Source organism: Centroberyx gerrardi, chromosome 18, assembly GCF_048128805.1.
Source record: "Centroberyx gerrardi isolate f3 chromosome 18, fCenGer3.hap1.cur.20231027, whole genome shotgun sequence".
Taxonomy (NCBI): Eukaryota; Metazoa; Chordata; class Actinopteri; order Beryciformes; family Berycidae; genus Centroberyx; species Centroberyx gerrardi.
Window position 1 is genome coordinate 7,866,558 of NC_136014.1, and position 26,629 is coordinate 7,893,186.

The 26,629-nt window shown below is 44.7% G+C and overlaps 1 protein-coding gene across 2 annotated transcripts; it reads right to left on the bottom strand.

Moving 5' to 3' along the window:
* Positions 1–450: 450 nt before the first annotated feature.
* Positions 451–26,610, bottom strand: extl3 (exostosin-like glycosyltransferase 3). Of its 2 annotated transcripts, none has more exons than XM_078290040.1 (6): positions 26,483–26,610; positions 7,163–9,773; positions 6,247–6,374; positions 4,831–4,975; positions 4,497–4,625; positions 451–3,483 (listed from the first exon to the last, which is right to left on the bottom strand). In XM_078290040.1, the coding sequence occupies exons 2-6, from the start codon at positions 9,299–9,301 to the stop codon at positions 3,274–3,276; spliced, it is 2,751 nt and encodes a 916-aa protein (XP_078146166.1). In that variant the 5' UTR covers positions 9,302–9,773; positions 26,483–26,610; the 3' UTR covers positions 451–3,273. The 2 variants fall into 2 exon arrangements, with proteins under 2 accessions (XP_078146166.1, XP_071763079.2); XM_071906978.2 differs by lacking the exon at positions 26,483–26,610 and adding an exon at positions 11,348–11,386.
* Positions 26,611–26,629: the final 19 nt, after the last annotated feature.

Below are 26,629 nucleotides of genomic sequence, written 5' to 3' on the forward strand. Positions count from 1 at the left end.
CACCTTACCGCTTCAGAGTCCTGCTGCACGGGATCACGGGGCCTCGTTTCTACAGAGCTTCTTCCACTTTATCCTAGACTCATTGATTGTAAGATCATTTCAGAGAACGTGATGAAAAACAGATGTCTAGCATCTGTGCCACAGGAAACAACTAAAGTTTAACTTTTGGTAGCAGAAAAGGGGGATGAAATCATTGAAATTCTTTCATCACAACTTTAGGGTGTGCAATGGGTTGTAAGCACAACATTTGTGCTTAAGAAACATTTATAAATGAGGCTCATGGTGACTGCAACTCTGGATAGATCACAACTATGCTGAATGAATGATCCAGGGTTCTAATTTCAAGTTGCTGCAAGTTCGATATCAGATCAACATTATGATAAAAGGACAATGCTAATCAAAGTGCTGGAATATGTTTTGCAAAAGAATAAGGACATGAGTCAGAGCGAATGTTTTTAACAACGTTGAGTTTTTATTTTCCATTCATCTGGCCTTCAACGGTATGTTTGACGCTGTCATCAGCTGTCAGTCTGGTGCGGCGCAGGCAGCGCTGCAGGTGGCTGGAGCCTCACCCACGGTCGTGGATCAGGCCCAGGAGCACATAGTTTCACAACTCCTAACACCTCGCAGAGCGACTGGGGCCTTCCAGGGCCTTTTTCCTGCACCGAGCCACGGAAAACCAGCTGTGCCACAGCTCTTGGAGGGGGGAAACCAGGGGAGGGGAGGAACTGGGGGGTATTACTTCCAAAATACCACCTGTGACACCGGCTGACCCGATTCCCTGCCCCGAGGACAGGTTTAGAGTCAGTCAGATGATTATGAGGCCCCTGCAGCTCCAATAAAAGTGCTGAGATGTGAGCGGGTGGGGTGGGTGGGGTGGGGTTATTGCATGTTGACAGAGCCAGGCTCATCCACAAAGGCTAAGGCTGGTTTTTGAACTCTGGCGCAGCACGAGCACAAAGACTACATTTACATTACATTGCCAGCCCCTCTACTGCCATATTACACCAGCGTAATTAGGATTTTGTCTCTTCACATGTCCCTCTGAGATGCATACATATGCACACACAAAGATGCATGCGTATATTTCACTGGAGGGGGTCAGACTGCAGGAGCAGCCACCTGGAACAGGTAGAGATTTGACCTCAATGACACTTCAATGGGTGTGGCTGCTGCTGCAGGGGTTGAACCTGTGACATTCTGGGTACAGGATGGTTTATCTAACAACCAGCTCACCCTCCCCAAGTGCTGCTCTGAGGTCAGTACAGTGTTTCACCTCAAGCGTTCAGTGGCACGCGCTGGTTTTCCTTGGCATTTCAATGAGACACACAGAGGGCTCAATCAGGTTGGGGTATCTTTGCTATTTGAGATAATGAACCACAATGTCCACTTCATTTTATTGCATGTGTCATTATCTGTTTTAACGTTATTCCCCCCTTGAGAAGACAGCCTCAGTTCTGGAAATTATTTTTTCTTTTTTAATAATATATTCAATAAATATACAGAAACCATGGGCTTACGGGAGTTTTTGTTTCATAAAAGCAGCCTCACATTTAGAACCTCACAGAAAAAAAAATAGTCCTAGACTTCTGTCTCTATTTTTTTTCGGTTAATCCTCTGGTCAAATTAAGGGAATTGAGTCCGACAAGGTCAAATAAGGGACGTTGGAACTATAATACATGATGGTGTGGGCTCCAATGGACTGACTCCTGGTAAAGTACCATGCAGAGTGGAGGTGGGCGTACCAGACTGCATCCCTTTAACAAGCATTCACACTGTGCACCTCGCAAATTGTGCTGGAAATCAGCAAGTATCGTACCTATTTGGCAAAGAAAACATTCATCAAGCAATGGTAAAAAAATGAAACCAGTACGGCGACACCGTAAAGAGACGTTTCTGTTTGAAGTGGGAAAGTGGGAAAGTGGGAAAATCTGCCACCATATTGATAGCTTGATGTTTATTGGTCGTTACTTTCTGGCCCAAAAGCTGGAACTTGTCATACTTGTTAACTAAAAATTTTTACCACAATCCTAATTCTACACTTAACCTCACTGGAGACTTTATGCCTAATCCTAACCTGAATTGGATAAGAAAAAACAATTTTTGTTGATTATTGGTTTTGGCAGATGTAGTGATTTTTGACTTTGTGACTTGGCCATAAAGTGGAAAACATGTTTGTTGCACTTCAGTAAGGGACACTGTAACCGGTCATTGGTCAATATTATTACAGTTAAGCATAATTCTTCAACTTGTGACCAGTTAGGAAACATTGCTAAGCACCCTCTAGAATAAAAAAAAACATTTGCCATTTTTAAAACTCATCAAGAGTGTAGCGTCTATAAGCTTAACAAAACGACAAAATGGTGGCTGGTTTTCATGACTAATTTGAGGCATTATGGTGACCATTGAAGTGACCTTCCCCATGGCTGCTTGACATTCTAATAAACACATGATCGGGCCAACCAGTTTTGCTCTTCAGTCTTGGTGTCCTGTCTTGTTCTCAGACTAACACGTCTGTGTCTGATCTCCCACAGGCAGAGGTTCTGGAAAAATGTTCGTTCCACATAGAGATTTACACATTTAAACGACACAATTAAAAAAAAAAGAGTTTGTTCAATAAAATACTTCTGACCATCAGTGCTCTCATGTTTCATATACAAGATTAAAGTACAGTTTGTAATTGTAAAATGGGGGAGGGGGGGGAAGGAGTGCAATGGCAACCATATGCCCTTGCCCTTGCGTTTGTTCTCCCAATTGAAATATCTGTCAGTCGGTTCAACCGGATGCGAGGCCTGACACGATCTGACGCCGTGTCTGTCAGTCACTCAGTAACCGTTAGCTCCATTGTCAGGTAGAGTTTAGCCTGGAGAGTTTCTGTACACCGTGTACAACCAGCCTCTTTCCTCAGCGGGCCGTTAAGTGGTGCAAATGACATCTGTAGTGGTTGATGATGGAGCATGATTGAAGAACATGAAAAAGGGGGATAGTAACATCCACTGAAAAGGCTTATTTTGTTGGCAGCGGTCTCTCTCAGCTTCCACTCCATTGGCATTTCCAGTTGAGTTGCGGATTGGAGCGCGAGCCACAGCTTTTGAGGGTAACATGTCCGTCAACCCCAAACCTCTAACCAAACCTTCCGTGCGTTCATCCAGCGGTCCCTCCATCCATCCTTCCTCATCCGCACTAGCAGTGGGAACTCCTCCTCTTTACATGCTGCCAGTCCTTCCGTCCACCCTGCTTTTGGCTCTTTGCTGGGCCGCTCCGCCCCCGACGCTAGATGAACTTGAAGCACTTGGTCTTATCGTGGGGCAAACGAGTCTTAAACAGCACCGAGTCCACTCGAAACTGTGTGTACAGCAGCGGCATGTAGCCGTACACCTTGACGAAGAAGTTGATGCACTTGTGGCGCTCGTGGAAGTGCGAGTCGTCGTGTGAGAGGGCCTGAGGGCAGCCGGGACAACGGAAAGTCCAGCGAGACGTTACCTAAGATGGAAAGAGAGAGAGAGTTTGACAATCTGTGATATTTACTTAGAAATGTATTTTTCAATACACAGCACACAGTTGCTGTTGGATGAAAACCACATCTCCAAAAGTGTTTACAGGAATTAATTCACTCAACAGCAGGGATGCGTAAAGACCGATGGCACATAGTAAACAATTTCAGTCTTCTGCCACTTATTAGGACCGTGGGAAAAATAACTTGCACGTTTATTTTGTATTTATTTCAGTTCTATTATTCAGTTTGCATTGTGGCAGTTTCACCTCACCATATTCTCTTTGCAGTCTGCAGAGGAGGGAACAATTGGCGAGTCGTCTTTTCACCCCTTCCACTAAGGGACTCGAAGGGTTGCCAAAGTCATCAAGTTTCACATTCTACTGGTAGCAGCTTTAAATTAAAGGAGCACACGCACTAGGCAGCACTGGAGGAATGCAGTTACTGAACATACCATCATGTGGAAAATTAGGTTGGTAAAAGATTCATAGCGTCGGTTTCGGTAAATTTTCGTTATACCGCCCAGTCCTACTCCGCATTCAAACTTACCCCACATTCATTATTCACATGGCTTGCTTCTAGCAGGGAATTGCTGTCATGCAACACACTCTATCAAAGCCGTCCTTAATTCCCCTCTGAAACACCCCTGAATATTAACATGCCACTAAATCAAAAAGAACTTAAACTGAGGCCTGCAATGGCATTTCTGTTCCGACGGCTTCCCTGGCTTGATTGCTATAATTATTTGTCTAGTCATAAATATGCGCTCTGGTAATAAATGTCCCACCAATAAAAATCCAGGAGAAAAATCAGGCACGGCGCACCAATTCAATCTTGTGTTTTGATTTATAATTTGTACAGAATATTGGACGTGTCAGTTTGAGTAATGGCGAGGCTAAGTGGGCAGAAATATAAATACATAAGGCCTGGGGGAGATACAAAGCGTACCAATGCTGCGGTAAGCACAGCCAGACGGCGCGCTCTGTCGCGCCGCTACACTGACCTTGATGGGTGGTTTGCGGGTGATGTGAGAGACCAGGAAGTTCATGGCGATGTCCTCGCAGTTGATGTACTCGTCCACCATGTCCCTGATGGCCTGGGGCATCACGTAGGAGTACAGGTAGGCGTAGTACTGCAAGAAGACAAACGCAAAGGGGAACATGAGCAACCGGGACGGGGGGTGAAGGATGGTGGAGCAAACGCGGGGAAGTAAAAGGTATGAGGAAGCAAAAAGGTGAATTGCAGAACTGTTTTCAACTCAAAAAGGGAGATGTACAGGCTCTGAAAGACTTTGTTGGGATGGAGGGTTGGGGTGTGTGTGTGTGTCAGGGTCTGACCTTGTGGAAGAAGGCGGCTCCAGTCAGCACCATGGAGAGCTCGCAGGAGTAGTTGGAGTTGTACAGCCAGGACTGGTGGTTGACGTCCCAGGCATGAAACCTCCCGGGGAAACCCACGATGCGATCTCTGGCCTCGCGCCACACTCTGCGAGACACGGCCAAATGGAGAAAGTCAGGACAGAATTCCTCATGTTCAATCAATCAATTTAGACTGATTCAGATTGATAATTGTTTTTTATGGCTGACTTTCTTATTGCGGCCATTTGTTTCGATTGCAAGTGTGTCTGGACATACAGTATGTCACCCGTTTACAACTTGGACGTCCATCTGTTTCAACTTGTCATCAATACTAGCCGTCTGGCAACCATTTCCCTCTAGGGACCAATTAAGGATCTATTCTGTTGTATTCTGTTCAGTATATGACAAATCCAGAGATCCAACACCAAAATCTGGTTCTTGGCACAGACAAGATATTCACATTTACACATAGCCAGAGTCGCTACAAGACAATCTTGGAGGAAAAGAAAGGCAAGCCTCTCAATTTATCAGATGAGATGCTTGGAATTCCTACCTGACAGCGAAGACGCAAAGAAATCTCAAAAGAGCACTCGAACATCTCAAGTGAGCTCCTATCAGGCCACTTTGAGAGCTAACACTTACTCGGATGCTACATGATTTTGCTCTGCGGAGAGAGTGGAGGTGACAAAACATTCCTGGGTAATTCTGGGGGAGCCGGAGATAACTCATGACAAATGACCTCGTGCGCACACGGCCCATTTCTGCCTGCCCAGACACGCCGCAACAGCAGCAGGCCTCAGACGACTCTCGCAAAGCCTAAGAGCGTACTTGATCGTTTAATTGGTTTAAACACAGCCTTCACGTTCAAGTTACGAAAGCATAAGCAGATGAATCATGAATACATAATGTCTACAATAAGTCTCCCTTTTATTTTCTCCGGTTGATTAAGTGCAGTTTTTTTTTTTCTTCAGGGATGTGATTTTTCAGGGGGTTTTGGAGACACTCACTTCTAATGGGAGATAAATTTTCCCTTCTTCCGACTCTCTTCACAGTGAACTACAATAAACTGTGTCAACAGCACAGCCTCAGAGAAAAAAACAATCATATCCCATTTTCCGCCCAATAGGACTGTGTTTACTGTGCAGTGGAAACATTTGAGAATGGAATCTGTCCGTATGTGCGAACAAAAAGCCAAAGAACTACAGGCCACAAAAAAAATAGGAAATTATATCTATGGCATTCACACCTTGGATAATGACACATTTTAGTTTTCATTGCAGTCCTCAGATTTTGACATTAAGATCAACTGCTGACGGTCACCATAAAATTTGTGTCTAGGAACCTTTTCTTGTACAGATAAAGCCCTAGAACCCGATGCCGTCTGTCACCATCACTGACCTGAACCCAAACATGATCTCATCATGGCGGAGATGAGCATCATCGTCGATGGACAGGATGGCCTCGGTTTCCACGGCGTCCCAGGGTAGGAAGCGGTTGTTGAGGCTGTTCTTCTCTGTGCGGACAACCTGCAGGGGCGGGACGAGGCATTTCAGACAAGCCTTTTTGAGACCAGGGGTAGTTTTCAGAGGTGGAGAGTAACTAGTTAAGGCTACTCTAGTTAAAGTACTCGACTACTTTTTAGAAAAGATTTTTTTGAATAATGCTACTTTTAGTATTTGATACTTCTACCTGAGCAATTTTAGAAATATTTCTACTCCTACTTTACGTTTTTAGACATAAGAGTACAATGGGATGTGCCATTTATAGTAATACAGTCATAATGGACTTAAACCGTCAATTCACATCTCTCTAGACCCTCACAAACAAAACATTGATTCGAGTGAGAATTCTACAAGATAATGCAGTTTGAGCTTAACTACATATGTGTAAGTATCAAAAAAGTTTACTAAAAAGAAACCTCAAAAACATATTATTGCCGTTACGTTATAGCCTCACAGCTCATCATTTGCCCAGCAAGTGTCTTTCACAGGCTGAGGGTGTGAATTTGAGCTAGGTGAATATTTTATTTTTCAGGCTTAATTCAAAAGCACATCTTTTATGATTCATGGGCATCATAGTTTTTCACGTCCTTTTTATTTAAGTTGCTATAATTTGTCTGGCTGCCTGCAGAGTTGTAAGGACAGCTTCAAAGAGAAAAGGGAGAGCTGATCCAATCAACTGAATGTAATGCACTTCACACCGCCTCTGAGACGGCGGAAAATAACAGGTTACTCTATTTGTATTTCAGAGAGAGTGAGATGGAGATTCCATTCCTTACTTTAGAAATCAACCAGTTTTCTGCAGCAGCACTCACCACAATAGGCAGGCCGATGTCTGGCCATAGCAGGTCATCTGAAGGAGGCTTGGGGGAGTTCCACACCACCACTACCTTGTTGAGGTACGGCAGCCCGTTGAGCCTCTCCAGGGAGTTCATCAGCACCTCTTCCCTCTCATACGTCAGCATGACCACGGTAAACTGCTCCCGGGGTACGTTCCCACCTAGTGCCGCCTGGAACTCCTTCCCCGAGCCTCCCGTACCTCCGCCGATGGGCCTGAAACCTGTACCCGAGCCAAGGAACTTGGCCTCGGAGGGCAGCACGGGGTCCAGAGGAGTGTGGGGGAACAGGTGGAAAGGTCCTGGGGCACGGTTCCATGCTCTGTACGTGTCCGCAGCCGTGTAGGTGAAGTTGCGGAGGAAGCGCGGAGAGGCGTAGGGAGGCTCTGTCTCGACAGGACCCAGGTCCAGATCTCCATTGTCAGCCAGGTTGGCATCAGTTCCTGCCAACTTCCCTGCTTTGTGAGGAATCTCCTGGGCAGGCTCTTCTCTGATGGGTGCAGCAGGAACCTGGATGCTGGTTCTGACGCTGGCGAGGATGGTATTGAGAACATTCTCTGAGGTGGAGAAGTAAGTCTCCCACAGAAAGCGGCCCTGCCGTCTCATGGCCAACAGGTCGTTGTCCGATAGGCTACGCAGCAGGAAGTGTAGCTCTGTGATGCGGGGTTTCGGGACTATAATGGTAGCTTCACTCCAATGGATGAGCTGGTGGTAAGGAAGCCTGGAGTGGTCTCCCAACACCACTGGAATGGCCCCTACCTCTAGGGCCTCAAACAGCCTCATCCCACAGCCTGCTGAGGCCACCAGCTGCCCATCTCCTGGAGCAATCACCAAGGCAAATGTGGAAGCCTTGAGGACCTCCAACCGGTCCTCTCTCTCCCCGCACAGGGCCCACTCTGTGGCCAAGCTTGGCCGAGGGTTCTTGCAGGTGAACTCCACCAGCACCTGATCCAGGTGGCTGTCCTGTACGGCCTTTAGGGTGCCGATAATGCGGTCATCGTAGTCGGCCGGCGGGTCTCCTTCCATCTCCTCCTCAAACGACTGAGGCGGGGCCTCCTGCAAGCTGCTCCTCAGTGACTCCACCCTCTCCCCCTGGAAGGTGAACAGGTATTTCCTCTTTACAGGAACCTGGGGGGGCACTTCCAGGAAGTTGGGTTCTGAGAGGGCGTGAACCAGCGGGGACACAACCAAGTCAAAGCCTTCGCGGTACTGCTGTTCCAGGAAGGTGGACTGGGCCACCGCTGCCCGTCCTGTGCTCACATTGTACAGGAAGTTCTGTGTCATGGATTTCCTAGAGAGGTGCACCAGTACATGGTTGTGTCCATCAGACCTCCAGTAAGGAAGGGCCTTCAGTTGCTTCTCCAGCTCTGAGGGAGACGGCAGTGGGGAGGACGGGAACTCCTGCAGCTCCCCTACCAGCACCACATACAGACAGGCGATGCTGGGGTTATCAGTTATGTAAATGTTGCTCTTCACTGATGCTACAAAAGCCTGCTTCACCAACGGGTCAAGATACTCCCCCCAGGGATAGGAGCCCGTGTCGTAGACATACACAGGAAACCCAGAGGTAAGAGGGCAACGGGCGTAGTCAAAGCAGGAGCGCAGGCGGCAGGTGCGGGCAGACTTGGGTGGGGGCAGGCCTGGATCATCCTTGTCTGGCAGCAGCCTGACAGGCAGCGACAGTTTGGGCTGATTCTGGGCCATTAGCTCCTTATAGGAGTGCTCTGTCTGGCTGATGACATTCTTTAGCTGCAGCAGATCCTGCTTGGCGCTGTCGATGCTGCGCTTGCAGGCCTCGATGCGCAGGTTGAGCCGGGCGATCTCCCCGTTCAGTTCCTGCCTCTTGGCCTCCAGCTGCAGTAGCTCCTCGCTGACTGACTCTCGGATGCGGCACAGGTCTTGCACATGTTTGGCCTCGCACAGCTCGCCGCCGGGCCGCGGCCCAAAGATGCGCTTGTCGGGACCCCCGGCCTCGTCGATGGTCGTGAGGTAGTAGTGGGCGATGAGTGGGAAGAAGACCAAGATGAAGAAGAGCATGAAACTGAGCCAGGTGAGGCGCACGCGGCGCAACACCCATGGCTGGCCGCTGGCACCCACCCCGCCACCGTTACGCTGCATCGTTGACTCTCTCAGTCTGCTCCTCGCCCCACCAAGGAACCGTTGCTATGGGGATCAGCAGCAGCCATGATATGACCTCGTCAAGGCAAAGGGATACTAAATCATCAGAGCCGGTGTCTAGCTTTGTCCTTCCGTAAAGGTCATCTGAGGCTGTTTATTTCCTCTTAAGGGGCCTGTGGGTACTGAATAGAGGGTCCGCCTCACCTGTATTCTGATAATATGTCATAGTCTAAACAAGCTAATGCCATCTCTATGGTGAGGTTTAGCTATATGCCAAATCTATGTCAGAACACAGTCCCGCATCTGGGGAGGGGTGCCCCTCGACGGGTGATGCAGGGAGGGCATGGCTGCTCACAGGTCAGTGGGATAGCTTGGTGGGCCAGTTGCTTCTAACTGGGATGTGCTCATATTCTGGACACTGATTCTTCTAGAGATAAGGTCTCCAAAATCTCCTCCTCCTTAATACAGGGACCTGGGGGAGAGATGAACAGAAACAATACACAGATGAGTGATAATGATTAAATAAACATCTATAAAAGATCCCAACATCCCAAACAGATGTTTTGCTTAGGTTATCTTACATTAAATCATTGTCAATAAATTATTCAAGGTGGTGTCCCACAAAAAAATAGTCCCAGCTTTCCATGGTGAATATCTCAAAATCTGACATGCACTTCTCAAAAATGATGACTGAGAATAAGATTCCTGCTGTAAAATTCTGTGGCCATGAAATTAAAATGTCTATTCATGAGTCAAAAACACATTAAGCAAAGCAAACCCATTAGCTACAACCCTTTCTGCAGCCTACATGTTGGCGAGTTATTTTAATTGCATTCATTAGGACAGGCTAGTTTGTCATCACAGAAGCACAGAAGGTGAAAGGATGCAGGCTGCCAAGTGTGAGCTGGCAGGGCATTGAGGTAAGGTGCACATTAGCATATATTATAGTCTGACCCTCCACAATCAGCCACTGTAAAGGTCTCTTTATACAGCAAGATACCGAAGCTCATCCTGTTTTTCACTAAGAAACCTACATTCTGTGGGTGATTGCCAACTCCAGGAAAAACTGATCAGTGGACTGCAGAATACAAGGGGATAGTTTTCTCTTTCTTTGAATTTCCTCTCTATCCAAGCCTGATAAAAAGAGCAAAACACAAAGGAGAGAAAGCCCTTACTGAAAAACTGCTGACACATAGTAGGCAAGCCAACACCTCCTCCCACAATCCTCATTAAAAGGCCTCCTCCCGTACCTCCCGTATCCTGACCTCATCACTGCCTCAAATTACTGAGCTTCACTGATAACAGTCCATCTCAAAAAGTGATGTAGGATTATCTCCACCAGTCCAGATCAAAATAAGGCTCAGGTGCACACAAAGGAAACCTGCTGCTCCTTCTTCCACTGCCTGAAATCAGTTGTTACTCCTATTTTGCCTTGTAAGCTGATGTTTTTCTGCAAGGCTTGTTTGAAACCTTTCAAAATGTTCGTGAGGTCGCTGGAGGTGGGCTTTAAAAATATAAAGGGCTTGTGTTCCTTACTGCCCATCAGTGCATAAATAACTTAAAAGACGTCTTCTCCTGAGCTCATTTTCACCATATGCAAGGAACTGCAGGGTTAGCAAATATTAGAAAACGTAAAAAAAAAAATGCAATAAAAACCTCAGAGCTGCAATTTCAGTGTGCGGATATTGTTAAAAGGTGGCTTTAGGAGGCATGATTGACATGTGGACAGATACAGTCTACAGAGTACAAAACCAAAAACAATTTTGCAAGTTAGCTATCCTCAAACAGGGGCAAACTTTTCAGACAGACACCTAAATCAGGAGCATAAAGTAAATTTCAGCACCACTGACAAACAGGCAGTCGGCTTTCTGAGCTCAAGTTATCACGCCATAACACATACCCTGAGGACGTCAACAGATAGGCTAAGTGCCAAATAGCCTTTATCACATACATTACTAAACCCACAACACAGAGTCTTGATAAAGCAGTACAGTTTAGAGTGACACAGCCGCAGAGACCAAAGGCAAAGTGGGAGTTGGTGTTTACCTTGGCGACAGAACAGCTTTCTTGATGAGCCAGAAATTCTGTGTCCCGATGAAAGTATTATTCATTGGACTACTGGTGAATCCGACCCTCTGCAGTAGTAACACTTTCACTGCTGCCCGGTTAGATCATATCTCAGCAAGATACCATCTCCGATACAAACATAATAGAAAAAAAAGCCATCTTTCACTCGTTCTGTGCCAGGAAAAACAGGAATTCCCCCCGCTGACTCCATCTGACTGGCATTGCCAATATGCGGAGATTACTAAAAGCCTTGTGGTGATTTGGAGATTTAGTGTCAAAGGGATGAGTGGGCAGAGAATTCTGTTTTTTTCCCCCACCTAATAGAGCATCTTGCAATATGGCCCTTGTGTGTGTGTATGCTTTCCTGCTGAGTGTTAGGGAGAGGAGAGGTACTGGCCGTAACATTGGCTATCAGTCTGCATACGGCAACTCTCACAGACAACAGTCACATGACAAGCGCATGATCTCATCTTGCCTAAACATTACATCCTGTCGGGCTGCACGATATTGATAAAAAAAACAAAAAGAAGTGGCAAAAGATGTTCCACTGGTTAGAGTTTGTCAAGAACTTGCAAGTACAACTACAAGGCCAATTTGAAGGTGGCAGGCAACTCTTCTGTTGTGAAGGGGAACCCCCATTTGAGGAGACACAGTTGTTAAACACATCTGAAGGAAACACATACAGTGCCGTGACTTGTACCTGGTGAAAGAAAAGCAACCACTGGTGGCAGCTACAAGGAGGCCAATGGCGTTATCTGTCACACACACACGCAAAGGGCAATACTGACTCAGTATAGCATTCACAAATGAATTGCGAAATGCCTGTCCATTGTAGAAAAGGAAACGTACTGTTAATTTGTATGTGCGCCCCTAAATTTCTTTCTGTGCTAAGTTTTTTAAATTAGAAGCACGTGCACCTATGAAAAAATGTTGCTGTCGAGCCCTGACATTGCGTGTTTTCTGCTGACTACTGCAATTTCTATATGACTTATGATATATTTAGACACAGCTCTTTCTACATGTTTTCCTTTTCGTCACTTAACAAAAAGGGGTTGAAATATGTGTGGGGAAATGAAACACTGAATACTTTCATTAGTTTCCTAGTTTGAATGAAATCAAAGATTTTCTTCAACATGCAACTAGATTTGAAGGCCAGGGCTTCTGCACAGCACCAGAATACCTTATTTAGAGCACCTGAAACACATTTCCCTCCGATTGCCATCCTGAATCATATAAGCCTTGTCAAATAGAGTTGTGTTATCCAGCAGCACTGAGTGTGAGGCCAGCTGGCACGCTGATACCTCTGCGTTTACAACACTAACAACCACATTGCTGAGCTACTGTCCAATAGCCGATTGGAGCTTGTTGATTGTCAGCTGTAGCGCCAATCACGGTGCGGCAACAGGCGTTACATACAGCGATGCTCGTACGCGATTGGCTGCTGATGGACAGTGCCATCCATTAGTTCAGCTGCAGCCAATTTTTCTGCGCTGTCAAATGAGTAAACATAGCGACCCAGTTTAACATTAGCCAACATTTCTCTGGTCCTAGAGAATGACATCTGGCGACTGGTTTCTGGAGTTTCTGCCGAGTTACAGGCCTACGCACAGTAAAAACTCCCAGGGTATGTGACCCTGTGAACCTTGACCCCCGCCCTGCTGCTCGGCGGTGTGCCTGAGGTGCTGAGTGACAGAGGGGCAACCATCACAACAGTCAGATTAATTGCTGCGGGGCTGCCAGTGTCCCAAGGGTAATAGCAGACAGATGCTGGCAAACGCTGCTGCTAGGCCTAATCTGGGGCCATAAACACACTGATTTAAAGCTCTGCCCATGTCTGCTTCTGGGATACAGAACAACGTAGAGACAGAGACACAATCTCAATCCCTCCACCCGTGGCATCTCTCTAATCTGCAGAATGTCTTCTCTTCACTGAACTTGGTTTAATCTGGATACTGTCTGTATGGAAAACACACAGGAAAGCATCGATCGCACCGCAAGTCACTTTGCGAGGATCAATGATAATGCCATCATTACCAACCGCTGTGCTGCGAGGCGGTTTGGTGTTAAGCACCTAAAAGGCTGCCGCGGCGGCCATTTGCACTTGTATGCTTTAGATGGAAGGCAGCACAGGCGTAAAAGAGTGGGTTGAAAAAAAAAAAAATAGATGCACTGCATTACACTCACGGAGAGGCACTGAGATGCCCGTCCTTGCCTTCACCTTAAACTGCCTGCATCAACAATAATCTGTGAAGCCAGTGGGTGATGGCATGAGGGAACTTGAGCCTGCTCTATTTCACAGAATGGCTGCATGATAAGGACAAAGCACCATATTGTAATTATTTTGACAAATATTGCAGTTGCGATACGAGTTGCAGTATAATTTTTAAAGTTTACTTTAAAGTCTACATTACATTTTCATGTAATTTGATATAGTTTGTGGGAATATCTCCCCACAGATTATGACCAATCTCTGTATTATTTCAGGGCTTGAAGGCGGTGTGTCCGCCAGACCCTTCTCATTCTTGCTACCACTGACTGTATTTTAAAAAATGCCCATATTGCTGCCTTTGCGATATAAATATTCCATTATTCATATTGCAAATCAATAAAAATGTGATATATTATCCAGCCCTATTTCGGAGGCCAAAATCCTGCAACATTTTCAAATCTGGAGGTCTTTGCTCTTCTCAGGGGAAAGGAGAAGCTGAGGCACAGCCTAGTTGATGACCCAGATAAAAACCTTTTGCTCTACATGGTGAGCAAGCAATGACTTAGTCAGCAGATTATTGGGCTTGCCTGTGAACAAAGCAGACTGCGTTAGCCTGGTAGTCTCAGTTAATTTGATTTGGAGCTATATAAACTGCCATATAGGCTGTATTAAATGGGGATTTTAAACGCATTAATCAGGATCCGGGTCTTCATACATGTTCGAGCCCAGATCAAAGAGCACAGTGTGTGAAATGAATGGCATTTTTGTGCTCATCTAGTGATTAATATCTAACAGGTCTGCGCAACAGGCCCTCGCCTGCAGTCAAAAGGTCAACAGCAGTAGGTGCCGAGGTTGGAGCCCGACTGAGGAAGGGAGCTCTGCTTCCCGGTTCCCACACATTGCAGGGCAAGTGCTTGTATAAATGTTTGAACAGTCTCTCGGCAGACTGGCAGGGCTTTTTTTTTTTAGGCAGTCCTGAGGTGCTTGTAGAATGGAGCAGGGAACGCAGACAGAGACGTGACATCCAAATACAACGGGTTTGTACTTGACTGAAATCAGCCAGACTCAAGGGTACCGTCTCATCAACAAACTGGGAAGACAGGGAACGGCGACATTAGCTAGTCCATTAGTGAAAGCAGCAGGTACTGAGCAATGGAATATCCTGCTACAGAGTTCAGAGTGAGGCTGTTTGGCGTTTTTGCTGCCTATGAGGCAGGGCTTTTGACAGATAGCGAGACGGACTGAGGGATTTGAGGGCAGACAGAAAGATCACACAGCTTGTATTTTTAATAAGGCCCGGAGTAGCAAGGCTCCAAGAGGTAGCTACTGAGAGGACTGAAATATTCAGAAGATGGCTCTTTGATTTCTCTTTTAATGTCTCAAGAAAAAAAAGCTAACTCTTCGTGATAAGTATGACAGTAAGTTTCCAGACCACTGCAAGGCCTCTCTTCCAGTACTTTCAGGTATGGCTGCGCAATTAATCGAAATAATACCAGAATCACAATATTGACTACGGCAATTGATTTGTCAGACAGCTTCTTTCCTAATAAGTTATTCTGGTGCTGTGCAGAATCCCTGGATTACAGTTCAAATTGCATATCATAGAAGATTTTTTCATTTTACATAACCTGCAAAAACCATAACCATTCTCAATTACTTTGCCTACAATTTTGTGATTATCTTTTAAACGCACAGAAATAGCTGTACCAATGTGCATCACAATTCATATCCCAATCACAATGTTCTGGGGGGGAAAAAAACACAATTCCAAGGAAATATGACTCTTTTTGCAACGCCCTACTTCACAATAACCGCTACACACATTCACACCTGGGTCGTTTTCTACTGTCGGCCACTGAGCACCTCCATTGCAGCAGTTGGGGGATTAAATGCCTTGCTCCAGGGTAGGAGGAGTGGGTTTCCCTGCCCCGATTTTCCCTGCCCCGATTTTCCCAGCCGGTCTGAAGATGTGAACCAGGGTCTAGATTCTCTAATCTCTAGTCTACTGCCGCCCCCATGATTTGTCTGTCAATAGTGTGCAGCCCTACTTCCATGAAAAACCTCATTATGTATAGTGAAAAACGCAGCATGTGAGCGGTGAAAATCCAAATGCATGCGATTCTAGCGTACTGCAGCAACTGGCACAGGCCATCACGCCTGCTGGGACTCCAAGTTACCTGATGCCCTCCCCCAAAGAGGACTCTGGCTCAGTGTGCTCATAGACTACCCTTCCCATAATTAATTGTGATTTCATGGATGAGTTCGAGGTAGGGTATTCCCTGTGGAGGTGATGGGGAAAAAAAAGATGGAGGCAGCTGCAGGGGGAAGGCACAATCATAGGACTTTGTGAAGGGAGCAGCTGTTGCAGCCATGGATCATAGCTCATCTGCAGAAGGCTGGCTGGGCCGCCCCAAGGACCTCTCTCCCCGGTACGTTACGGAGGTGACTGTGGGACTGTGTATTGGCATAGAAAAGACAAAAACTATAGATGTTGCAGCTATTCTTGATAGCTATATCGGTTTTAAAGTATAAAAAAAGTACTGAAAAGTCCGAAAATGTAAGATGAGAACTCAAATTTTCCTCTAGTTTATGGGTACTGACATTAACCAAATCAACTGAGTATGGTCTGATTCTATTTAGAGAAAATAATCTACTTTGTGGCAAAGACAGGTAAACAAAGTGCAGTTTTGGAAAGTGGTATAAAATTTCAAATACCGCAGCCAGCCTGTATTGGCACTGAAAAATTTCCAGCCTTGGTGGTGGGCGCTGCTTTCTGCTGTTGCTCATTATTATCAAATACCACTGCAGTGATGACAATGAGGCCGTTATGATCGTCAAGAGTTCCTGTGTGATGACAACCCAACGCAGGAGCAATTAGACTGCTCTCCGTGTGGACCACCTCCCACTCAGCACAAAATGTCTGTGTGTGTGTGTGTGTTGATTAACCTCTGTGTGCGCAGAACAGTGTGAGAGAGAGACAGCCGGAGATCGAGGCAGATAGAAAAAAACCCACCCTAAGCTACTCAGCTATTTAGTAACAAACATCACATCGCACAAGACTTCTCTATGAGTGATGTGTATTATAAGTCCGTAACTAGACTGAACACCCTTTGGCAGAGGCAGAAAGATAGAGAGAGATGTAGATAAACAGACAGAGAGAGAGAGAGAAAGAGAGAGAGAAAGAGAGAGCGAATGCGTTCATAATGACAGATGGGCCTGGGTGCCTTCCAACCTCCAAAGCTCCCGCAATATGACAAGCTTACACGGGACAGCAATTCAAAAAAGGTACATGCCCTTGTGGGACTGCACATGTTCGCCTTTTAAAAAAAGAGACAAGCCAAGATAAAATCAAATCTAAAATGCGGGCAAGGAAACGTGCTTTCAGGTGACTCGTGACATTTAAAAAAAAACAAAAAACAGGCCTGGCAACCTGACTGGATCCGTCGACCACTACAATGACAAGTGAGGCAATATGTTTGAGGGGCTGGGGGGATGATAAACAAAATGTATCATACTGGCATAGCAACTGGTGTTAATCTGTCACTGAAGCTTCTGCTGTAAAACCGCCGTGTCACAGGCTGCCATGCAGGAGTGAGGCATCGGAGGGTTGCGCAGCGCTGGTGACAATGGAGAAAGTGACAGCCAATTAGAGCCGGGCCAGACATACAGACGCACAGGACTCCCCCATTTTTCAGCACGGAACAGCTCACATATCTAATGAGCTTGAACTGACAAGGGGGGAAAAAAAACCTTATGGGATACTTTGACATTTTGAATTTGAGTTGGCTATTTTTCTTCACCAGAAACTCTCACTGTAGGCATAAATTTATATATACATGCACTTCAGTTTCCCAAAAAATGGTTAGTTAGCATTGTTCGCTCACTCCTCCCTATAACCATGGGACACAGTTAGCTGAAAACTTGCAGCTTGTTCTACCCCGTGCTTTCAATTAGGGTTCCACCGATATGCATTTAAGTAGGCAGTTCAGACACTGATAACTTTGGATTGAATCTGCCATTTGCCAATATTTTGTGCTGATATCTTGTATATTTAAAATCGACTGTTTTCATGCCAAAAAATGACAAGGACTCAGTGTTTCCCCCAGAAATCCTTTATTCTTGGCAGGGTGGAAAAACCTTTGAAACAGCATTTAGACCGTCATGGGACACCAACACTCTCCACTGAAAGCCATACTAATGAAACTCTTAGGTGGGTTAGCAGCTCCTGTAGGCAGAGAGGCAGATTTCACTACAGGTTTTCCAGACTGCCACTCCTGAGGCTGGTTGAGTAAAATCATATCCTCACCTCCATCATAATCGGTGGTAGGCACCAGGCAGCACTGACTGGCCGTTATTCATTATTTATTGAAAGGCAAATATTGGCCCAATATATGTATCAGTCTTTTCAATGTGGAATGCCAACAATGCTAGCAAGGCATTTTTGGGAAACTGAAGTTCAAATGAAGAAAACTATCCAACTAACCTAAATCAAATTCCATCTAAAATTCCATGTGTAAAAATGTCCCTTTTAAATGCTTTTCTGGTGCGTCCCTGTTCCGTGTGATGCACCAACTATATTGTCAAGCTGAGTGTCTTTACAGGGAATTTCTGGGCTTGGACGATTACAACTGGTATTTGACCCTTTAATTACCAAAAATCAAATTACAGGCTGCCACACGGTACTCATCTAACCATCAGAGTCTGCATAATTAGGTTAGTCAGAGAGGAAAGAGGACAGGGGAGTCTGAGAGGGAATTTAGGCTACAGAGTACAAACAGGCCCATCGTACACTGTCCATACCGAGTCAACAAAAAAAAGTGAAACTGTGAAAAGTAAACTCAAATCAACTTCACTGTAAAGCTAGCAGTGGTTGCCATGCACTGTGTGCGTCTACACTTTATATCAAAGGTGAAAAACCACAGTAAATTAACTAGAGAGATGAAAGAAGACTACACAGGGGGAAACGTGGGCCTCAAATATGGCTCTATACCATCTATCCTGACAGATATTTGGCAAAAAATAGCAATAATGATAAAGAGAAAAAAATTACTTCAAAAGTAAGGCTGGCACGCACGGCACTGTGTGGGAGAACATCTTAAAAAGAGCCTTGCTTCAAATTGACCAGAGGTGAAAAATCACAGCAAATGAACTGCCACAGACATCAAAAAAAAGATCCAGTTCCAGTCTATTTCCCTAAAAAATTTATGACACTAAAAAAAAAAAAAAAGCAAACAACTCATTTTGAGAACTGCCTCCTTCACGGCCAGTTAGCCTGTGAGCAGCAGCAATCCTTCTGAATCACTGGAGACATCTGTCTGCTCCAGATAGCGGCTGTATATCTCAGCATGAGAGTCAAGGCCAGCAGATGACATGGGATGCGTTTCAATTTGAATTGAAACGCATTGCTCTTCTTCATCGCTGCCTCACTCCAATCACGGACCTCTGCCTTGCTTTAGCAAGATCTCTTACCATAAACGTAATGGATTTAAGGCTTAGCATTCATTGCTTCACTTTTAGACAGTGTTCTGAGTCCATATAAGCCAGGATATATAACTTCATGGTACACTGGACCAATGCAGTATTGATTACTCACTGCACTGCCCTCTCAGTTGAAAATACATTTCTGCACCAATGTCACCGAGCAAAATCCCTGTATATTCATTGCACTTAGTGATTAAAGCAATTCTGTTCCCATCTACCTGCTACTGTCTCCTTAACTAGAAATTCAACTAATTTTTCCACCCAGATGTAGATCAAATAACAAGCCTTGCTACTGTTGTGCAGTGCTAAGTGAAAATAAATTCCTCTCATTAATCAAGAGCTGGGGACATTTCACAAGCCTCCGTGTCGCAATTTTGAAGGGCAGGGCCAAACTTAATTAGTCGACTGGGCTATAATCACGCTTTATCTGGAGCAAAGTGAATCCAACCGTCACAACTGCAAGCACTTCCAACAGCTTAGCATTACAACAGTTTGTCCAAAGCAGGAAGAAGAATGAGGGCAGCAAAAAAAAAAAAATGAAGAGTCTTTTTGTATTCCACAGCGGAGGCTTGCTTCAGTGATTGAATACATGTCAAGCTCCCTGCAGCAGAGGCTCTCGTGTGTCAAAAGAAATCTCTCTCTCTCTCTCTCTCTCTCACTGTAGCAATATCCAAGGTGAAGTTGAGTGATGTGCCCCAGGGCAGAGGGTCCACCAGATCCAGGCTGTCTATATATGTGTACAGCACAAGCTAAGTAGCCTGTATGGAAAGGCAGACGTACACACTGGACTTCCACATCTCCTCATTTTGAATTGATTCTTAAAGTCCTAAAGTCAATCCAATAAGCATATATTCAGTATCAATGGAAAGACAATTCTCTCAAAGTTCCTTTCAGACCAACACAGTCCTTTTTAGATGAACATAGGGGCCAATGGAGGGCTTTAAAGCTTCTCAAATCGTTTTCATGTCATGGACCCACAGATAGGCACACATTAGCCCCATTGTCATGCATCTGATAAGTTAGTCCTAGGGACCCCATATGGCGAGGATTTTTGTTTTTGTTTGATTTAGTATTCAATTGTACAACTGTCTAGACTGTACGTAGGAAGATAGCCAAGACTGAAACTTCTGATTAGAATAACCATTCTCATTCATTCTCCAGTTGGGATAATTTCTCATTAATTAAATCACAGTGAAAGTGCGAGTCCCCACTTAGAGAATGACTGATTTTATGTGACCCAATCCCAATTCCCTCACCTAGTTTTGACTATTCTCGCCTTAGGTAACATTTTCTCAACCTAGTACGACTTCTAGGAATGTCACAGGCAAAAGGTTCAAAAAGATGATTTATTGTGCTCTTTTCCCCACATCCACTCAAATAAATTGTAAATAGCAATGCATTGAGAATAGTCAACAAATGGAACTACGACCCCAAATATTAGCATTGACGACTGTTTCTAATTGAGAGGTCCCTGCCAATTCCCATTCCCAGCGTCAACACCACTCTGTGCCAGCCCTGCAACATCAACATTTTGGCTAAATCCATAAATAGGACTAGTCTGTGAGCCGTGATAATCACACACAGAAAAATAGCCTAAGTCTGGATAAAACTCAAAAGTGATTTAAATCCACAAAATACTGCCCTTGTTCCCTAGATAAGACCAATTTAAACGCATCCCACTTTGCTGCTAGTGGCAAGTGTCAATATCTTAACTGTCACTGGCATGTCCTTTGTAGATGTGAAATTGTCTATTTTGTCAAGATTGGCCATTCCTCATCTATAACTGGCACTACATAAAACATGCAGCTAAGACATCAATGTAATGTTCACAGACTGAAGTCAATTTGGAATGGTCTTTATACTGGCACAAATCATTTTAAACATTTGTTTTTTGCTGAATTTGTTGTTAATCAAATCAGTTGGTCCAGATTCGCTCCAGCATGTCAACAGAATAATTTAGCACCAACACCGAGTGAGCCAGGGACTGGAAAAGTCTCTGTGTTGCATTTAGAGCAACATTGGTTCCACTTTTTCAGCATATCGTGGTAAATACTATTTTTTATTATTCTTGTATTGAGGTATATCCCTCCGCCTTTCGTCATGCATGGGCAAACCTGGCTTTAACCTGCAAGCGTCTAAAGAGGAAACAGTTAGTGGGTAAGGCAGAAAAGTGAACACACAGGCCCTGAAAGCCCGTCCTCCTAACAAATAAATCCTCTTGTTATCTTGCCACAGCAGTGGCAGCAGCCCCGCTTGCTGTGGCCTCCTGAGAGCTCTTCCTCTCCCCCTCCAAGCCTGCGCAGCCCGGCGTCGACCATAACAGATTGACTCAACCCCTGACAACAGCTGCCAGTACCCCGCGAGCCTCGTCCTCCAGACACTGATGGATTGTGGGAGACGAGCCAGGATGATTAGCCCCTGCCATGGGGGAATTATTGCGGTATACCACCCCAAAAGAGATTGCACCTGAGTGTTAACATAGGCATTCACACTATGTTAAATTGTGCTGTTGAGCCCGCTCAACCTCACGAATGAACGGGGCTTGAGCTACGGCATGTCAATAACAACAACTGGCAGCGTTGCGTGGGGGCATTGATCCATTGTCACGCTATCTGGCGCTGGAAAGGACAAAGAGAAAAAAAAAGAAGGGAAAAAATCAGAGGGCAAAAAAGTGATGGCTTCATTGTGAGAGCGAGACTGTGCTCTGTTCACGGGACGCCATGTTCTGTTCTGCGATTTCTTTAACAGAATGGGCTGGCAGTCAAATATTTACTCTTGCCTCGCAACAAGGTGTTTATTTTTAACTGCTTTGGTCATATATGCTTACCTTGTGCTTGACAGCGACATAACTATGGCCCACTAGAGGTGGACAAATGGGGATTCTATTTGGGGAGGAAGTGTTGCTGGGAAAATGAATTAACTGAGAAATCCTAATGCTACAACTAGCAGGCGCGGCGTGCAGCTCTGCTGTTTGCCTACTCTGCCAAACGAAGGCCTAGTGCTGCCATCGCTCTCCCTCTCTTTTTTCCCAGCATTCTCTCTCTCAAACAGCAATGAGTTCACTCTGCTACATCTGTTCATGTCAGAGATTTTATTCATGCCATTTATCTTTCTCTTGCCTAGTGCAAAAAAAACATCCTGCTGTTATTCAATAACATACAGAACAAGCCGTCCTAGGTTAATGTAGCTTAGCCTAACTTTCCCTGTCTCACAAAGCCGATGTTCATTAGAGTAGAAGAGCGCGCTCTATACCGGGAACATTCAGCCAGTCAAGCAGAGCCGAACCTCATTCTCAGATGGGAGCGGGACAGTTTGACAGAATGCAAAGCAAGAGGCAGCACCTCTGTTCGGTGATTCATCCGGGCACACATGGCAAGGACATGTCAATTAATGCCTAAGTCTCAGTGTGCAACGCCACAGACAAATTCACCCACTGCTTTTAAAGCTGCACTAGGCAAGATTTTTATGTGAAAATATACTCATCTTATCAGCTCAAATCACAAAGTGGGGCTGCAATAGAGAAGAGCGTCCCATCCCTACTAATTGAGGCCCCGTAGATTCACACCATTTGCCCAAATTAAATTCTGGTGTCTTCTCCACCCACAAGAAATGACAAACTGAACTACTGTCTGCTAAACAGCAGCAAGTGAGCGCTCTGTCCAGAGAAAGCTGGACTCACTCATTACATCTTTTCCTCTCTCATCCCTTTGGTATTCTTTGATATAAAGCATCAGAGACCGGGCGGGCTGGTAAACATGAGCGAGCTGTGTGCAGTTTACTGCCGTCACATTAAGCCCAGGTCAGACTATAAGACTGTCCAAATCTTGCCTGACATGAGTAGTAAAGACTAAACAACTGGTGTGTTTGCCATCCCGTCGGGAAGGTGTTCACACTTTGTGACGGGGTAAAGATGGGGTGTCACGTCACACACCTGAAGACGAGCAATCACACACTACCCAGTGTCGGCATTCAGAAACATTTTTCCATACGTCCAGGACAGCTCCCAGTGAGCTAAATAAAATTACAGAATAGGTGTTCTGTTGTTTCTTGCTTCGCGGTACAGAAGCTACAGTTTACATTTACATTACAAATTATTACATTACGACATTATTACAAGGATAACACTGATGAAGAATGTTGTATGAGACTTCTTCACTTAATTTGTAACTGCATACTTATGTGGATTGATCCAGACATGCTGCCATTTTATACTGTTTTTGTTAAGATTTATTCCTCCAAAAGTGTACAGCAATGTATCCATGTGAGTGGGAGTTGTTAAAAGTAACTTCTCTTCTGGCTCATTCTAATTTTCTTCCCCTAGAGCTAAACTCTGGCTGTTGACACAATCACTGTCAGATTTCAGTTTTAGTGAGCTTTCACACTTAACACTACATGCTTAACACAGGCAAAAGTTGAATATAGTGGTAAACTAACTTTCAATGTAGCACCTGGTTATATTTAATCCTCAACAACCAAATTTAAGGTTTAATTTCCAAGCAGATGTTTGAAGAAACCACAAGAAATGTCTGGCAGCTATACAGGATTTATTTTTTTGATCTCCCTGATTATCGACATCTGTATCAGGCCAAAATATTCTGTATTGATCAAAACCTAGTAATGAGGCCACGACAGGGGCCTTTACGCATACGATAACTCAGAATATTGCAGCATCAGGCAGGTGTCCAAAAGCTTAATGAGGGCAGTACATTTACAAGCACCTTTTCATATAATGAAACGCTGATTTTGCCATTATCCCGGGTTGCAGCAACGGTTGATTACTTTGTGACCACAAGAAAAAAATCATTTCGAGACTGCCTAGCAATCAAGTTCCTATGAAAAAGATCAATATCCTTGTCCACAGTTAAAGACATGTCGTCCCATGGGCTCCATATTAATGCGTGCTGTGGTCCAGTCAAACCATAAGAGGGGGGGAAAAAATCAAATCATATCACTGGCCGTTTTGGCCAACTTTCTTTAAATTAATTAGGTGGTTAAAGATACAATCCATAATTTATATGACCATCTTAATTTTGTGTAGGTCTTAAGTGGTTTGACTTCCATCATAACTCATAACACAAGTCTCTCTCGCTCCACTGTTTACAGACTTCACAATCACATACTGTCAGTGCTTGAATTTCAGCTTTGATAATAAATTTCAGAGGGAGAAAAAAAATGTCTCCAAATAAATACATCTCTCTGTAAACGAAGCCAGTAGTGCCGTGCTGCACTCAAAGACTGGGACTTTAATGCAGACTAGGTGAGAAACAACTGATCTAAAAAATATCTACAATTTACACCTCTGCCTGAGATCACTGCTGCCCAACATCTCACACAGAGGCTCAGTTAATTAGCCAATATAGCCATAGGGATTCTGACAAATATTGGTCATGTAGTGAAATAGGCCTTTATAAATTAGGCAATGACACTTTTGCACGTTAGCTGCCTCTATATAGCAGGTGAGCATTTGGGATTTAACACTCAGGAGGAAAGCCTTCTTTGTTGCCTCTGAAACATCAGTACACTGCACATGTACGTGCTCAGCTACTTTTTTTTTTTGCACTTTGTTTCACACATTAAAGACATCAATTATCAAAATGTAATGAAACAATGACAAGTGTGAAAAAAAAATTTGAATGTGAAAATGTGAATTGTCATGTTATTTGATAAAATGATCCAGTCTAGTAAAAAAAGGTTCAGAATGGGAATTTATAGGCTAAATGGATCAAAATTGCAGAGACATGTTCAGATCGTGCAATGGTTCAATTGCCTGACTGAGGCAAATGAATTGACAAGGAGCATCTCACCCAACTACTCTGGTAAGGTGGGAATTCAATTAGGCTCTGGGCTCAGAAAAGTGAGTGAGGACTGATTTACTGGTTACTGAAACATACTCTCAGTAAGGTCACTGTTCCCACAGACGTGCTAAGCCTCGCCCTAATGATGGCTACAGGGGTATATCCCAGATGGCAGGGGTGAGGGGGCAAGAGTTCAGACTTGTGGATGCTTGGGGAAGATGTGAGCAAAGTCTACTAGGTTTGCATGATATTTTCACCCCATCCTCCTGGTATTCTCAATGTAGGATGTAGGGAAAACCTACAGGTCAAAGAGGGCTGTGCTCAGCTCTTCTGTCAAATGAGTCATTGGTTGATTTCCCCTACAGAAACTATATCATTAATAGGCCTATCTATATTATAAAGGGCAAGTTCACCAAAACGTTTTTCAACAAGCTGGATGGCTAAACACACATTAGGCTATAGCCGAGACAACCCAGTGGACCAACACAAAGACATTAAAAACATGGCAGCAGCAACTCGAGTATGGGGACATGGTTTAGGCTACATGGCAATGTTTTATCACAATGACTTCTTTGTTACAGCCAATGCCAATTTATGATTTTCAACTGTATTATTGTTCATTAACAAATAATAGAGAAGAGCAGTGAAGCTGGCGTATGACCGAGGTTGATAGCACCGCTACGTGCCGTTCTCTCATATGGTGAGCAATGACACGCCAAATTCCATTCAAAATCTGTCAATTTACTGCTGCCTTGCTTATCAGCAAAGGTACATACCTGACAACAAGACTTGAAACCTTTTATGAATGGTTGGGAGCCACTCTTCAATTCTGCATACATCCGACACACCAAGCAGCACTTAGCCTACTTCAATACAAATTCCACTTTTAGAATTGGTTCGTCAGTTATTCCCATAATTTTTCTTCGACCAAAATACATTGGTGGGCAGGTTCGAACATATTTAACCATTTACAATAGCTGAGATTTAATTGTAATTAAGTGTATGCCGATTTAACCAGAAGACCCTTGTGAATCTCGTAAGGCCTTAAAATATGTTTTGCCGGGTAGGTATGCTTGCCGATATGCAAGACAACATTAAATTGGCATATTTTTGAATGGAATTTGGCGTGCCATTCTCTCCATACATAAGAGAACGGCACGTATCGGGTTTAGGGTTTGACAACCGAAGAAGGGCCCAAATATTAAATTGTGTTCAGGTTCCAAACATTTCTAGAGGCAGCCGTGGCAACCCAGTACCGACTACAGCACGGCAACACACCGACTACAACTAGACCGGCTAGGTTGACGTGTGCCTCAGTGGAGATCAAAGCAAAACACACTCACGACTTTCAGTAGCTGCACAACTGCCTCAAAGTCTTTAATAAAACTAGCTAGCTTTCGCATTTGCAAAAGGTAGAATTCCCGCATCGAAAAGACAGGAAAGCATATGAAGGAATTTAAGCCTGCGCTGTGGATATGCTAAAGAAGGAAAAGGGGATTGAGGGGGAAAAGGCACAAGGGGCCATATGTCTCATCTGGCCAATTAGCTAGCCTGCTAGCCAGCAGTGGTCATAACAAGCTGCATTTGCTCTCTACTAGCAGACCAACGTTAGCTTCGGTAGCTACTCACCCAGTATCAAACTCCAGGACGTCCCCAAACGGCGCCACGGACGTCTAGTAGGTTTGTCAAACTGTAAACATTTTGCTATGTGCAATTTGCATGAGTATACTCTCCGGGACAAGCCTGCGGGGTTTACGCGTTTTCGGTTCCCAGTCA

Excerpts from the sequence above, each read along its gene's own strand:
- extl3 (XM_078290040.1), bottom strand. The coding sequence starts at position 9,301 with ATGCAGCGTAACGGTGGCGGGGTGGGTGCCAGCGGCCAGCCATGGGTG. Across the intron at positions 4,976-6,246 it reads GAGATCATGTTTGGGTTCAG|AGTGTGGCGCGAGGCCAGAG; the intron begins GTCAGTGATGGT and ends CGTGTCTCGCAG. Across the intron at positions 3,484-4,496 it reads CCCGCAAACCACCCATCAAG|GTAACGTCTCGCTGGACTTT; the intron begins GTCAGTGTAGCG and ends TTTCCATCTTAG.